The 14,253-nt window shown below is 39.7% G+C and overlaps 2 protein-coding genes across 2 annotated transcripts in view; both read right to left on the minus strand.

The window, feature by feature from the left end:
• Positions 1–1,519: 1,519 nt before the first annotated feature.
• On the minus strand, positions 1,520–8,202 carry LOC122882711 (uncharacterized oxidoreductase At1g06690, chloroplastic-like). The gene is made up of 8 exons (XM_044210393.1): positions 7,839–8,202; positions 7,500–7,650; positions 6,878–6,978; positions 5,123–5,209; positions 3,987–4,134; positions 3,265–3,344; positions 3,056–3,149; positions 1,520–2,492 (listed from the first exon to the last, which is right to left on the minus strand). The coding sequence occupies exons 2-8, from the start codon at positions 7,609–7,611 to the stop codon at positions 2,068–2,070; spliced, it is 1,047 nt and encodes a 348-aa protein (XP_044066328.1). The 5' UTR covers positions 7,612–7,650; positions 7,839–8,202; the 3' UTR covers positions 1,520–2,067.
• nsun5 (NOP2/Sun RNA methyltransferase 5) overlaps positions 8,199–14,253 on the minus strand; it is a 7,688-nt gene continuing 1,633 nt past the window's right edge. The window contains exons 2-4 of the mRNA XM_044210388.1: positions 10,024–10,234; positions 9,136–9,300; positions 8,199–8,510 (exon numbers count right to left, since the gene is read on the minus strand). Of these exons, the coding sequence (XP_044066323.1) occupies positions 8,327–8,510; positions 9,136–9,300; positions 10,024–10,234 (560 nt within the window). The 3' untranslated portion in view covers positions 8,199–8,326. The remainder of the gene's footprint in view (positions 8,511–9,135; positions 9,301–10,023; positions 10,235–14,253) is intronic.

Genomic DNA, 14,253 nt, shown 5'->3' on the forward strand with positions numbered 1-14,253 from the left:
AACATGAGTTCCCAAGGAGGGTTCAGCAGTAACTCAATGTTAACATTTATGATCACTGATACCATATTCTGTTGCCTAAATGAATGATACAACGGCTAAAAACTCTTGACAGTTAGATGGGAAACAAATTAGGAAACAAGATTTGAAAATGACAGTTTGACTGTACTTAGTTTTCCTATTTAATTGCTAAATTGCCTAGTTGCTACCCTTGTATCTTCAAAGTGTTGCAAGAACTAGCTTAATCATTGTGATTTTTGAGATATTCAAGTGGATTTTTTGATGCCTTCATAAACACAGTAGTTCTGAAAATTATTTGAACCTGTAGAGGAACTTGTAATCCTTCAACCTCTACAAAAATGGAGGTAGAAATATGTCAGCAGTTACATACTGATATAAAATACATGTTTTTTATTTTTATAACCAAGTAACTGATACTTTTACTTGTTTCTGAATTTTTGGATTTTAGCCAGGGTTTATTCTCATGTCAGCAGACCTCTTTAGTTCTGCCATTTCTTCCTGGATCTGAGAAATCTGGATGATTTTATATAAATGTTTCTTAAATGTAGACAGAAAAGGTAAGCAGTTGTTTTAGAGTGTTTCTAAATGTGTGCATATTAAGTGTCTAGCAGCCATATGCAGGATTACAATAAGATCCCCTTTGTCCTTGTAACTAACAGTGTTGTCTTACTGTACTTCACAGTCCTTTGTACACTGTACTGACTGAACTCCAGGTGGTAAGAAGAACCACAGAAGATTGCATGTGATAGAGTCTGTCTGGTCTTTGAAGTGGACAGTGTGTCAGCTGTGTGTGTGTGTGTGTGAGGGAGAAACATTTAATGGACTGACAGATTGTGTGTGTGCATGCACAGTATGTGTGTATATGTTCATACTGTACATACACATTCACTGTAGGTGCTGGGGATGCAGACAGGCTGGGCGTTTCTGTCTGACGGTCATCTAAGCATGTGTCTGTATATCTGTCAATCTGTCATATGTATTCTTCTCCGCTAATGCACAGACAAACCAACACACACACATTATAGTACATATGAACACATGTGGAGTGGCTCATACACCTCCTGTCAAGCTAAATTGCTGCTACTTCATTGCCTTCAAAACCCGCACATGAATTAATTACATACAGCCTGTACATAACAAACACACACTACTTATGCACTCACCCACATAAAAGTAAATTTTATACAATGATTGGAGCCTAATATTTCTGTAACATTTGTGTGTCTGTACACTTTGTCTCGTCATACGTAGGGCCAGACAGTGCTACAGGGTTCCTCACTTCCTTCACTTCACTGAGCCCCCGCCCCCCTATACATACACACTCATTAACAGTCTACCTCATGGCCAGTTTCTCAGACACAAAGGAATATCAATGTACAGTACACTGTCTCATATTGAGATATATCTGCTCAGACATTTGGGACCACACTAATACTGAGAGAATACAGAGCTGACTGGAATATAATTTCTGATGCTGAAGGCATTGAAAAATGACATGAGAAAAACTAAACAAGTGATTTTAATTCAGCTTGAACATTAAATTCAACTCGAACTAGAAAAGCTCAAAATTCCATTAATTTGACACCATATCTTATTATGTACATAATATAGAATTATATTGTAGCAAAAAGCCTAAAATTATAGTTAAGACAACTGAGGAGAGACACTGAACATTCTCTTAATTCTGTAACTAAAAGACTTACTAGACACTTAAACACTGATTACTGTGTGTTTGTGCAGTGCAGTGCAACTGTATTCAAGCCTGAAGGAAAAGCTTCTCTCCCACATTAAAAAGCACTTAAGCAGTGTAAGAATGCGCTGCAGGAGAAAAGTGTTTTATAATGTATAACAGAACAGCAGCTACAGTCTTTGTGTGCAGAAACAAATATGGATCAAAATCAGCAAATATTTCAGGAAAGAATTGTAATGATTTTCATCAGCAGTTGCATTTAATTTATTTATTTATTTTTTTTACTATGGGGCTGTTCTGTCTGAGACGTTTCATGTTTCTCTTACTTTACTCCTCCTCACCCCATCTGTCACATCCAGTCAGCCAGCCCCCCCTTCAGCTTCGGTACTCATCCCGCAGTCCCCGATGAGTGCCATGAGGTCCCTGGAACGCCGTGCCACTGCGTCAATGGCGGTGAGATCTTCTGCTGTCAGCTTCAGGTCAGGGTTGCAGCTACGCAGACTGTCACTGATGTGTTGCCCTGCCCCTGTGATGCCTAGCCGACAGCCCACAATGACCCCGCCCACCGCAGGGCAATCCAGCACATAACGCGTTGCCACGCTGGCCACTGAGCAGTCGTGTCTCTTGGCAGTGGCCTCCAAGGTAACAAGGAGGTCCTGGAAAAGGCTCCAGCCACCCCAAGTGTTGATCATGTTCTTGTACTTAGAGAGGGAGGCGGTGTAGAGCTCCGCCCTTGAATTAGGCTCCGCCTTCCCCAGATAACGCTCTGACAGTAGACCTCCAGCTAAGAGGATAGTGATGAAGGAAAAAAAGTGGAAGGAGGGATGAAGGAGAGAGGCAGATGGAGGAGGAATCCAGGGTGGAGTGATAGGAGAATTGGGAGGAACAGGAGGAGGCAGCAGTAATAAAGGGATGTAAGAAGTAAGAGAGTAGATGAGATGGAGAAGCTCAGAGAGGAGGAAGTGGGTGATGCGAGAGAAGGTGGAGAGAAAAAACATGGAGGGAGGGGAGAAGCAATGGAGAAAAAAAGAGGGCAGATATGGAGACCATTGAGGTCGGGAGGAGGATGGGATGCAGAGATGGAGGGAGAGGAAGGAGTAAATATGATAGAGGGGGAGGGCAGAGGAGAGAGGAGAGGATGTGTTGTCACGTCGACTGACTCCATTTTTAGAAACCCACCATTTTACATCTTTACACCATAATGGTAAATGTGCTGCTTACACCATAAAACATGAAGTAAACCTTTGTAATTCCTCTACTGGAGTGATATTCATGTGTTTAAGTAATGAAACAGATAAAAAGATTCATATATAATGACTGGATTTAAAGAAATGTGTTGTATCTCACCCAGAGTGCCATAAGTAAGGAGCTGAATGTTGTTAGCCAGACAGAACTGCTCCATCTTCGCTGCGGGTCGCTGGTCAATCACAGAGTACTGAACCTGCATGACAGACAAAATAAATACAGATACATGGTTAATAGATGCACTGAAGGTGAGGAGAGAAATCATGAGAGTCTGATGGAGTATTATACTAACATGCAGGTGGAAGTGTTACCTGGTTGCTTGAGATGCGGATGCCTCTGTTGGTAATCTCCTCCAGCCTCTGTGTGTCAAAGTTAGTGAGGGCGAGCTCTCCTGAGGAAAAAAGAGGAAACAGGTGAACAGAAGACCTTGAAGTCTTCTCAGAATAAAAATAAAGATCCCAGATAATGGGAACGAACAACAAGAAACAGATCCACTTTACTTTTTTGACACTTGAGACATACTGTACTGCCGTCAGAGAATATATGTGAATCCTCCTAGGTGTGTGTGACCACCATTAGGGCCCAATTTTTACTTTTTTTTTTTTTTTTTTAAGTCTGCTGCTAATATTGATATTCAAGAGTTAAACTAATCCAATAATGACACATTGGTTAGATTTTGTTTTTAACATAATCACATAACATTTCTGGCATGATTCCTTTAATTATTATTAATTATTATGATTTGATATTTCATAGATGAATAATAAACTTTATCAAAAAAAGTAGACGTAATAGTGAATACATGGTAGCAAATTTTTAACAGTAAACTTAATTAGATGGAGTTGTAGTTGAAATGTGGTTAAAAGCCTTGGAAACACCAAGTAAGTGGACCTTGTGTTAACATTAATAATGACTCCAACAGCTGATGATGAAGACCATGAGATGCAGTTGAAAGCTCTGTAAAAAAGCTAGAGTTAAGCTTATTTTGTATGTTTATCTGTACATGTTTACAGTATGTATTGTGTATACGTACGTATAAGTCCCTCCTGCTGCAGGTCGGAGAGGTGTCCCAGTGCATCCAGGTATCTTTTGTCTCTATAGTCCCACCAGTGGAACTGAACACAGTCCAGACTGTCCACCTGCATGCGGGTCATGGAGCGTTGCAGCGCCTTCTCCACCACCTGCACACAGAGAGAAACTTCAACCCCTATTCCTCCTTTCAACAGTAAAACTGACCCTTTCAAAAATAAAAACATTTAAACCCATTTAACAAGCAGAGTTTTATTCAACCTTAATTTCCAGATTCAGAGTCTGCATACATCAACACGCATATACAATGCCAGACAAAACCAAAGTATAGCCCGACCGATGCTGGATTTTTTTGAGGGTGATACCGATATTGATATTTGGGAATTTGGGAAAATCCGATATATCAGCTAATAGTACTTTTTTTTTTTAAATAAACACATAACATAAACAATCTTGACACAGATTTCATAGATTCTTTTTTTCTGTGTGTGACCAAGATAAATACTGAGCACGACATTTTACAGTTGAAAAATCAACATGTCAGTGCTCTCTGGTCAACAAACTATGTCATGGTGACACTGTTTCTACCTCAAACCTAGTTTGGCATTTCTGTACTGCAATTTTCTTGTTATTTATCAGCTGATATATCCAATATATCTGGCCTACATATTGTTATAGCTCTGACATGTGCATACATTTTCTGTGTTTAGCTGTGAATCTGACAATCTAAATAATTTAACATAAAAAGAAACATGATCTTGGGTTGCTTATCTTTGTTTACTGCTGATTGTCTAGTATACTGTAGCTGCAAATAAAATCCTGTAAATTGTACGCAATTGCAATACATTGTATGGATACTGTGTTTTCAGAACAATCATTTTAGAACACATGACACCACAAATAAAATCTGAAGGACATAGAGGGAATAATTTAAGAGGACACAACGCCAACAAAGAGCTCAAATTTCCTGAGAATTTTCAAATGTAGCTTTACATTTGTTAAGTAGACCGGTAAGGTGATGCCCCGGTTATTTATAAAAGACACACACTGTTCTCCAGTGGATAAACTTATTCTCACTGTAAAACACAGAAGACAAGTGTGAGTGTCACTCTTGTCTTGACCCATTTGTCAGCAGCTCACCTTGCGGTCCATTGGTCCTGGTCTTGGCACATATTTGGTCAGACTCTGCAGAGCTGGGATGTCATTCCCAGAGGATTTGCACTTCCGCTACAGACCAGACAAAGTCATAAAAATTATTATTACAAACTCAAAACATTTGAATTGAGCTATATCTTGTTTCTGTAGCTTACTTATCTATTATAATCTATTAAATACTGCACAATTGTTTTTTACGGTTTTGTACTGCCAAAAATACTGTAAAGCAAATGTAAAGCAGGAGTTACAAAAAACCTGGAAAGCATTTTTAATGAGTTAAAATGTGAGAGAGAGAAAAGCTGGTTGGATGAGAGAAGAGCTCTCTGCATGTTACTCCGGGTGAACAGCTGAGACCACAGTCGATACCATTAGACTGTCACTGCACATCAGCCACAAAAACTCTGATCTGATCAGGACCTGTGTGTGTGTGTGTGTGTGTGTGTGTGTGTGTGTGTGTGTGTGTGTGTGTGTGTGAGAGAGTAGTAAAGAAAGGCAGAGAAAGAAAGCATCAGCTATTTTTCATGCTTTTGTGAATGTTTGTGCGTGTGAGTGCAGTATGAGAGCATTTCTTAAGGTGTGTGTGTTGAGTATCTGCAACTCTGTGGAGAACACAGACACTAACAGCTGGATGGGGGGAAAAACAGGCAGGACTGAACTTATAGGAATACACCATATGAATGACAATGACAACTGTGTCCATCACACTTACCTCAATCAAGGAAGCAGGACATTTATTTTTGGCTTATATGCCAACAAACAAAAATTCAACTATTTAAATGCTTTTCTGAGTTTTTGCTTCAGCATTATTCCCAAACATAATCCTGGGAATGCTGTCACAAGATTTTTCCACCAGCAGCCTGTTTTTTCTTTTCTTGTTCTCTGTCTGTTTCTTGCTTCCTCTTTCTTGTAAATGTCACTCACACACACACACACACACACACACAGCGGCCTCTGTGGAGCGCCATCTTCAATCTACAGCAGTACATCAGCTCCCTCTTGTGTTTTCGGCAGCTTAATCAGGCCAGAAAAATAATAATAATCAGGCAAGATGTAGTGTCTCCACTGTGTTCTATGACTGATGTATCTACAGATTATTCTAGTTATCAATTAAACTTTGCAAACTATAGTCTCCATAACAATAACTAACGCTAGTCGTGCGAATTGTGGTCACAGACTAGCAGGCCAGTTACACATCAACATGTGATGTTCCACTTCATTTAGAAATATGTTTCTTAAGTTGAGTAAAAACGTTGCATCTCCAAATTGTGCATTGCAGCTTTTCATTTTCAAATTCATTAATTCAGTTTTATAAGGATTCTTTTTTCCAACCAATGGAGTAGGATTAATCCCATATTTTTAAAACAGTGAAATCAGAGAAAACAGTAGAATTCTTGTCAGGGACCTTTGTTGACATTAATTACTTTACAGTTACCAACAGTAATTATTTATTTAAATGGTAAAACTGGAGTTAAATAGCTTTCACCCAACAATGAGGTTTATTTAAAATTCCTCACAACCAAACTGAAAAACATGACTCAAAATATATATTTGTTATTGCCACATTGTCACCGTTTGAATACAACCCTTATAATAATGTCTTGTATTGAAAAGAGGGAAACTGACCAAAACAGCACGTAAGACGGTGTGCATGTGTGTGCAAATTAAGTGCTTATTTGATCACACTTGCTCATAAACATTGCTACCTTGAAACGTGTGTATGTCTGAGTGTATTTGTGCAACCTGGCCGTTGAACTGTCCAAATATTTCCTCTGCAGGCCCATAAATGTCTGCCATGTCAAATGTGGTCAGACCAGCGTCTACGTAGGCCTGCATGGCCTCAACTGGAGAGACAAGAGGGAAACATTTATACACACTTTTCTGACATTGTTCAAACTTTTTCCAGCCTCTGTTACACTGTAAGACACAGCTTTACTGCACCACCTATGCGCACTCACTGACTGAGGTTAAAAGAGACCCTGAAATCGTTTGTAGGTTGTCTCCTTTGACTACAAAGAAACTTGACTGATCCTAGCAACATGGCCCTGGTGTAATTATCCATGATTTTCCATAGCCAAACTGGAGTGCAGTCTATAAGCTAAAAATGTATTTCCTTCCTGTGTTTTCGCAATTGCTTTTCTAAACTGACACACCCGGGTTTGACAAGGATATAAAATCTAATTTGATGACTTCATGGTGTCTTTACCAGATGATTAGATGTCTCATAAATTACATCAGAAACGAAAAAGTCTATAGAACATGTTTTCTATTCCAAGCTAGTGATCCTAATCCACAGAGTTCCAAAAACACTTAGATGTTTTCAATTTGCCTGCAATTTTTCCATGGTATCCGGGTTAATGTTTACCTGCTTGGGCTTGATCTACTGCTCCGTGCGCCCCGGACACCTGCCACATTCCATTCAGAACCCGGCAGATCTCCAGACCTCCGGACAGTCTCACTTTGGGCACCGGAGACATCCTGCTGCCAGTGCCGGGGAAGAAGCTGCGAGAAGCGGCCTGCGGTTTGAACACAGCTACATAATAACTCTTTATTCCATGTTATATAAAAGGCAAACAAAATAGTTGAAGTGTTTGGGTTGTTTTTGTCGCATCATTTTAGAGTTGACGGTCAACTTTATACCCTGCAGTATCACTCAGGTCAATGCATTAACATAAAATAATCTACATGAATAGAAATGACTTACTTTACGTTTCCTACAAGATGTACCCGACCCACTACCAGCAAACCAAACTAAAAAGGTCGCTACAACAGCATCAAACAGTTACAAAATATTTTGCGTAAGTGTGTTACAAAAGCCAAGAGTGTTTCAACCAATAGGGGACTCTGTTTAGCCGGAAATAAACTTCTTCTTCAGCAGGTTGATTGCTGGTTTCCCGCCCCCTACTGGATAAAAACGGTCACTTCTCTGGATAAACACAAAACACATAAACCTGTTTCTGGAAAAAACAAAAAACAAACAAACAAAAAAAAACATTAAAAACATGTAAGGAAAGAAACCTAGAGCTTGCATAACATCTGGCAATAATGAGGCACAGAGACGTGATACAATAAAAAAAAAATCTCTTTACTTTTCAGTTACATTCCACGTCCCTATTAGAAATGAATAGAGCACCCTACATAAAGCATTCTCTCCAGACAACATGCTGTAGCAGTCCCAGTTTAAATTTCTTATCACTCCACTGTTGCTGCCTTCTTCTTCTTCTTCCTCTTTCTCCTCTTCTTCTTGCCAGGCTCGTCAGCCCGCCCTTCTGCAGGTGTCAGTTTGTCCTCGGTCTCTGAAGCTTCAGACTCTTCTTCTGAAGATGCAGGTCTCTTCTCACAGGTGGACAGCCTGTGTGGTGTCGCCTCCGGGTCGCTATGACAGAGCAGACAGAAAAGTCAACTTGCTCATCTAATTTCTGAATACAATGGTTGTTCATATGTTTTAAAAACTTGTAAAAAAATAGTTTGTGCTCATAAAGTTTTGTGATATTTATTTGTAAGTAAAAAATTGTGACAACTGTCCTGTTTCAAAAGACTAGTGCAACAAAAGGAACCTAATTTAGGAACCTAAATTAAAAACACAAATTCCATTTCAAGCTCAAGATTTTAACAAAACGAAACAACAACAAAAACAACAATTGCACAAAAGATACATTCAACTCTTGGATGAACTGTCTCCATTTTTTGTGACAGGATGATGACTGAAGCACACATGTAGAAGTAGAAATCATACACCAAAAACAAATAACTAAATAGCTAAATTAATTAAATCAGAGAAGAATATGAATGAATGCCCAAAATATGTAGTCTAGATAATTAGCATTTTACAAATTACAGGCGTTAAAACAGCATTATAATTTAGAGATGTGACACATTTGCATGTAGATAAAATGATTGGATGTCCTTTGGAATTACTAATCCTGAGCAAATAGGACTTTTAATTATAACAGTAGGATTTATTACATATTAATAATTTTACATGACATCCCAGTATTTACCTTATCTGAACCAATGGCTCCTGCTTCTTATTCCCAGCCTCACTGTGTTTCTCCAGCAGAGCCACGAAGAAGCCGTGTGTGCGGGTCTTGGTGGTGCTGGCACGCAGACACTGAGTGAGCGGCTCCAGGCCTCGTTCAGGCCACTGAGCCAGCAGAGGAACCAGCCTGGAGGGGAAAACCCAAACGCATTCAGGGAACAGTTCCACCGAAATTGATTTCTGAAGTCCAACAGTAATACCTGCACGTTCAGGGACTGATAGCTGATTCCATATCCTCAAACTGTGTTTCAATTATAATAATGGCAGAGTGGAGAGTCAGAAAAACATTTAGATCACTGAAGGGAATCAACTAAAAATATATATGAAAAGACAATACGTTTTAATTGTAGTTTTAAAGACTATGTTGTATGACACTGGCTGGTAAATATCATCAATGTACTGAAAGACCAATAACAGGTCAACATTTGTAGATGCTAGAGTGGCAGACTTCAATGAAATTCTCATGATATACTTTTGTACTTTTTGTATTCCAAGAGCAATGAGGGAGCTCCAAATGGATTATAGAAATGATATATCAGAGCTAATTTATTATTTATCTAACAAATATCAATATATGAATACAATCTCCACCTGGCCCATCTGCACAGCGTGTACAGTTACAGACAGTACAACAGTGTTTCCCCAATGATTTTTCTGCTGAAACATCATGGAAGACTGAAGTTCTCTTTAAAACAGACCAAATTCGAATCAAGGAAAGGGTGCAAATGCATGACCCAGACAGCCAATATAAAAAGAGAATACTGGAAAAAGCACATGCTCAAATATTTGCAGGTATAATAAAAAACATTGATAGGTTTATTTTGATTTAGTGAAAGTGGACTGTTGCTACCTGAAGCCGGGGTTCTGCTGCAGACAGGCCGTTACGACTTCTTCGTTCTCCTGGCTGTGGATGGAGCAGGTGGAGTAGACCAGGCGCTTCAAGCGAGGAAACCGGAGGCCGTGGTTCAGGCACCGCAGCTGGAAGGAGGCCAAGGCGGCCAGACGAGCGTGATCCTTCTCCTGGTCAGCAGAGGAGGCATTGTCCCGGAGACACACCATACCTGGACCCCACACACACAGATTATAGAAATTATATTTAAATCCTAATTTGTTTGTATATAGGTACACTAGTATTCTGGTTATGATCAGATTTTGATTCCTTGCTTCTGCATGTAAACTACACATACTGGTTACAGAAATGCAGACAAATCCTACATTATATTCAGGTTGTGAGAAACATCAATATGCTAGCAGGGATATTCAGACTATTTGTGGAATGTAAACAGGTTTCTGATCAGTTTCCTCTTTGCACACCTGCTTCTTTGACTTGAACAACAATTAGAAAAACAAACAACATGATGTTAAGTAAAATGTAGAGCTGTAATTATTAAATTTATCGATTAATCGATCGACAGAAGATGAGTTACTATACAATACAACTATCTTGATAATTGATTGATCGTTTTAGTCATGTTTTAAGCAAATAAGGCAAACATTTGCTGCTTTCATGCTCCTTAAATGTGAAAATTCTGTTTTTCTTTGTCATACTTGATAGTAAACTGACTAGCTTTGGATGTTTTGACGGTTTGTCAGACAAAACATGACTTTTGAAGACATCACCTCGGGCTCTCGGAAATTACACAGGGCAGAGAAAATAATGGGCAGATTAATCGATAATTAAAATAAACGTTAGTTGCAGCCCTAATATTACAATCAACATTTTGGTAGAAGCGAAAGCCAGAGAAAGTGGATGAAACATTGGGTATCACATCATTGATACTGAGCTCAGAACATGTTGCTCATACCTATATTTGTCTTTTGCTCTCTATGTGCGTTTGGCAACATATGAGCATCAGAAGCTGCAACAGATATTTTAATTTTTGCACGCATTGATGCTTCCAACTTTCAGCATGTCGACTCTCTCCGAGCCTTTTAAAAGCCCTGATTTACCACTGCGATTTTCAGCTATAGATTTACGGTGTTATCAGCAAAATATACTTAAAGTATCAAAGACAGTACTTGTTCTGCAGTAAAATGTCCCCTGTGACTAATACATTATCATATTTGACATTAGATTTTTAATACTGATGCAACATGTATGCAGCATTTTACTGTTGTAGCTGGTCATGGAGCCTGTTTATCTACGTTAGATGCAGTCAGGTAGTTTTGTCCGGTGGTTCCAAACCTAGGGGTAAGGTCCCTCTGACGGGTCACAAGGTACAGTGCATCTGGAAAGTATTCACAGCGCTTCACTTTTTACACATTTTATGTTACAGCCTTATTCCAAAATGGATTACATTCATTATTTTCCCCAAAACTCTACAAACAATACCCGATAATGACAACGTGAAAGAAGTTTGTTTGAAATCTTTGCAAATGTTTTTTTATTATTTAAAAAACAGGGGAAAAAAATAAATAAATAAATCACATGTAAATAAGTATTCACAGCCTATGCTCAATACTTTGTTGAAGCACCTTTGGCACCAATTACAGCCTCAAGTCTTTGAGTATGACGCTACAAGCTTGGCACACCTACATTTGTGGTCAAAAGTTTACTTACACTTGTAAAGAACATGTATGTCATGGCCGTTTGAGTTTCCAATAATTACATCAACTCTTAATTTTCTGTGATGGAATCATTGGAGCACATACTTCTTTGTCACAAAAAAATCAGTCATGAAATTTGCTTCATTTATGACTATTATAGGTCTTCTGAAAATGTGACTAAAACTACTGGGTCAAAAATATACATACAGCAACTTCAACGATTGATTGTGGTGATTTAGAAAGTTGTGTCAATCAAATTTGCTTTGTGACATGACCTCTTTAACTTCTCATGAGTGCTTCTGATTGTCTACAGCTGGTGACTTTTCTGAGTCCATTTAAATAGGGCTAGTCTGATACACTCATTAGACTCAACCATAAACACTATGATGGGCAAGTCTAAGGAGCTCAGCATGGATCTGAAGAAGCGGATCATTGACTTGAACAAGTCAGGAAAGTCACTTGGAGCCATTTCAAAGCAGCTACAGGTCCCAAGATTCACTGTGCAAACAATTGTTTGTAAGTATATAGTGCATGGCACAGTTGTGTCACTGCCACGATCAGGAAGACCACGCAAGCGATCAACTGCTGCTGAGAGAAAATTGGTCAGGATGGTCAGGAGTTGACCAAGAACCACCAAAAAGCAGGTCTGCAATGAATTAGAAGCTGCTGGAACACAGGTGTCAGTGTCCACAGTTAAGCATGTTTTACATCGCCATGGGCTGAGAGGCTGCCATGCAAGAAGGAAGCCCTTGCTCCAGAAGCGGCACCTTAAGGCTCGACTGAAGTTTGCTGCTGATCACATGGACAAACAAAAGGCCTTCTGGAGGAAATTTCTGTGGTCAGATGAAACAAAAACCAAGTTATTTGGCCACAATGACCAGACATATGTTTAGAGGAGAAAAGGTGAAGCCTTTAACCCCAAAAACACCATAACTACCGTCAAGCATGGTGGTGGTAGTATTATGCTGTGGGGCTGTTTTGCTGCCAGTGGAACTGGTGCTTTACAGAAAGTGACTGGAATAATGAAGGAGGAGGATTACCTTCAAATTCTTCAGGGAAACCTAAAATCATCAGCCAGAAGGTTGCGACTTGGACGCAGTTGGGTGTTTCAACAGGACAATGACCCCAAACACACAAAGGTGGTAAAGGAATGGCTAAATCAAGCTAGAATTAAAGTGTTAGAATGGCCTTCCCAATGTCCTGACTTGAACCCCATCAAGAACATGTGGACTTTGCTGAAGAAACAAGTCCGTGTCAGAAAGCCAACAAATTTAGCTGAACTGCACCAAATCTGTCAAGAGGAGTGGTCAAAGATTCAACCAGAAGCCTGTGGATGGCTACCAAAAGTGCCTAATCGAGGTGAAAATGGCCAAGGGACATTTAACCAAATATTAACATTGCCGTATATATATTTGACCCAGTAGTTTTGGTCACATTTTAAGAAGACCTATATTAAAGTCATAAATGAAGTCAATTTCATGACTTTTTGAAAAGAAAATGTTTCAGAAAATTAAGAGTTGTAGTAATTACTGGAAACTCAAACTGCCATGACATACATGTTCTTTACAAGTATATTTAATATAACTTTTGAGCACAACTGTATTTTTGGGCAGTTTCTCCCATTCTTCTTTGCAGGACCTCTCAAGCTCCATCAGGTTGGATGGAGGGGCGTCGGTGCACAGCCATTTTCAGATCTCTCCAGAGATGTTCAGTAGGGTTCAAGTCTGGGCTTTGGCTGGGCCACTCAAGGACATTCACAGAGTTGTCCGGTAGCCACTGCTTTGTTATCTTGGCTGTGTGCTTAGGGTCATTGTCCTGTTGGAAGATGAACCTTTGAGGTGAAGAGTTCAATCTTTGTTTCATCAGACCAGAGAATTTAGTTTCTCATGGTCTGAGAGTCCTTCAGGTGCCTTTTGGCAAACTCCAGGCGGGCTGTCATGTGCCTTTCACTGAGGAGTGGCTTCCGTCTGGCCAGTCTATCATACAGGCCTGATTAGTGGAGTGCTGCAGAGATGGTTGTTCTTCTGGAAGGTTCTCCTCTCTCCACAGAGAAATGCTGGAGCTCTGTCAGAGTGACCATTGGATTCTTGGTCACTTCCCTGACTAAGGCCCTTCTCCCCCGATCCCGGTCAGCTCTAGGAAGAGTCCTGGTGGTTCCAAACTTCTTCCATTTACAGATGTTTGAGGCCACTGTGCTCATTGGGACCTTCAATACTGCAGACATTTTTCTGTACCCTTCCCCAGATGTGCACCTCGATACAGTCCTGTCTCGGAGGTCTACAGACAATTCCTTGGACTTCATGGCTTGGTTTGTGCTCTGACATGCACTGTTAACTGTGGGACCTTATACAGACAGGTGTGTGCCTTTTCAAATCATGTCCAATCAACTGAATTTACCATAGGTCGACTCCAATCAAGTTGTAGAAACATCTCAAGGATGATCAGTCGAAACAGGATGCACCTGAGCTCAGTTTTGAGTGTCATGGCAAAGGCTGTGAATACTTGTACATGTACATGTGATTTTTATTTTTTT

The sequence above is a fragment of the Siniperca chuatsi genome, linkage group LG10 (genome assembly GCF_020085105.1).
Source record: "Siniperca chuatsi isolate FFG_IHB_CAS linkage group LG10, ASM2008510v1, whole genome shotgun sequence".
Lineage (NCBI taxonomy): Eukaryota > Metazoa > Chordata > Actinopteri > Centrarchiformes > Sinipercidae > Siniperca > Siniperca chuatsi.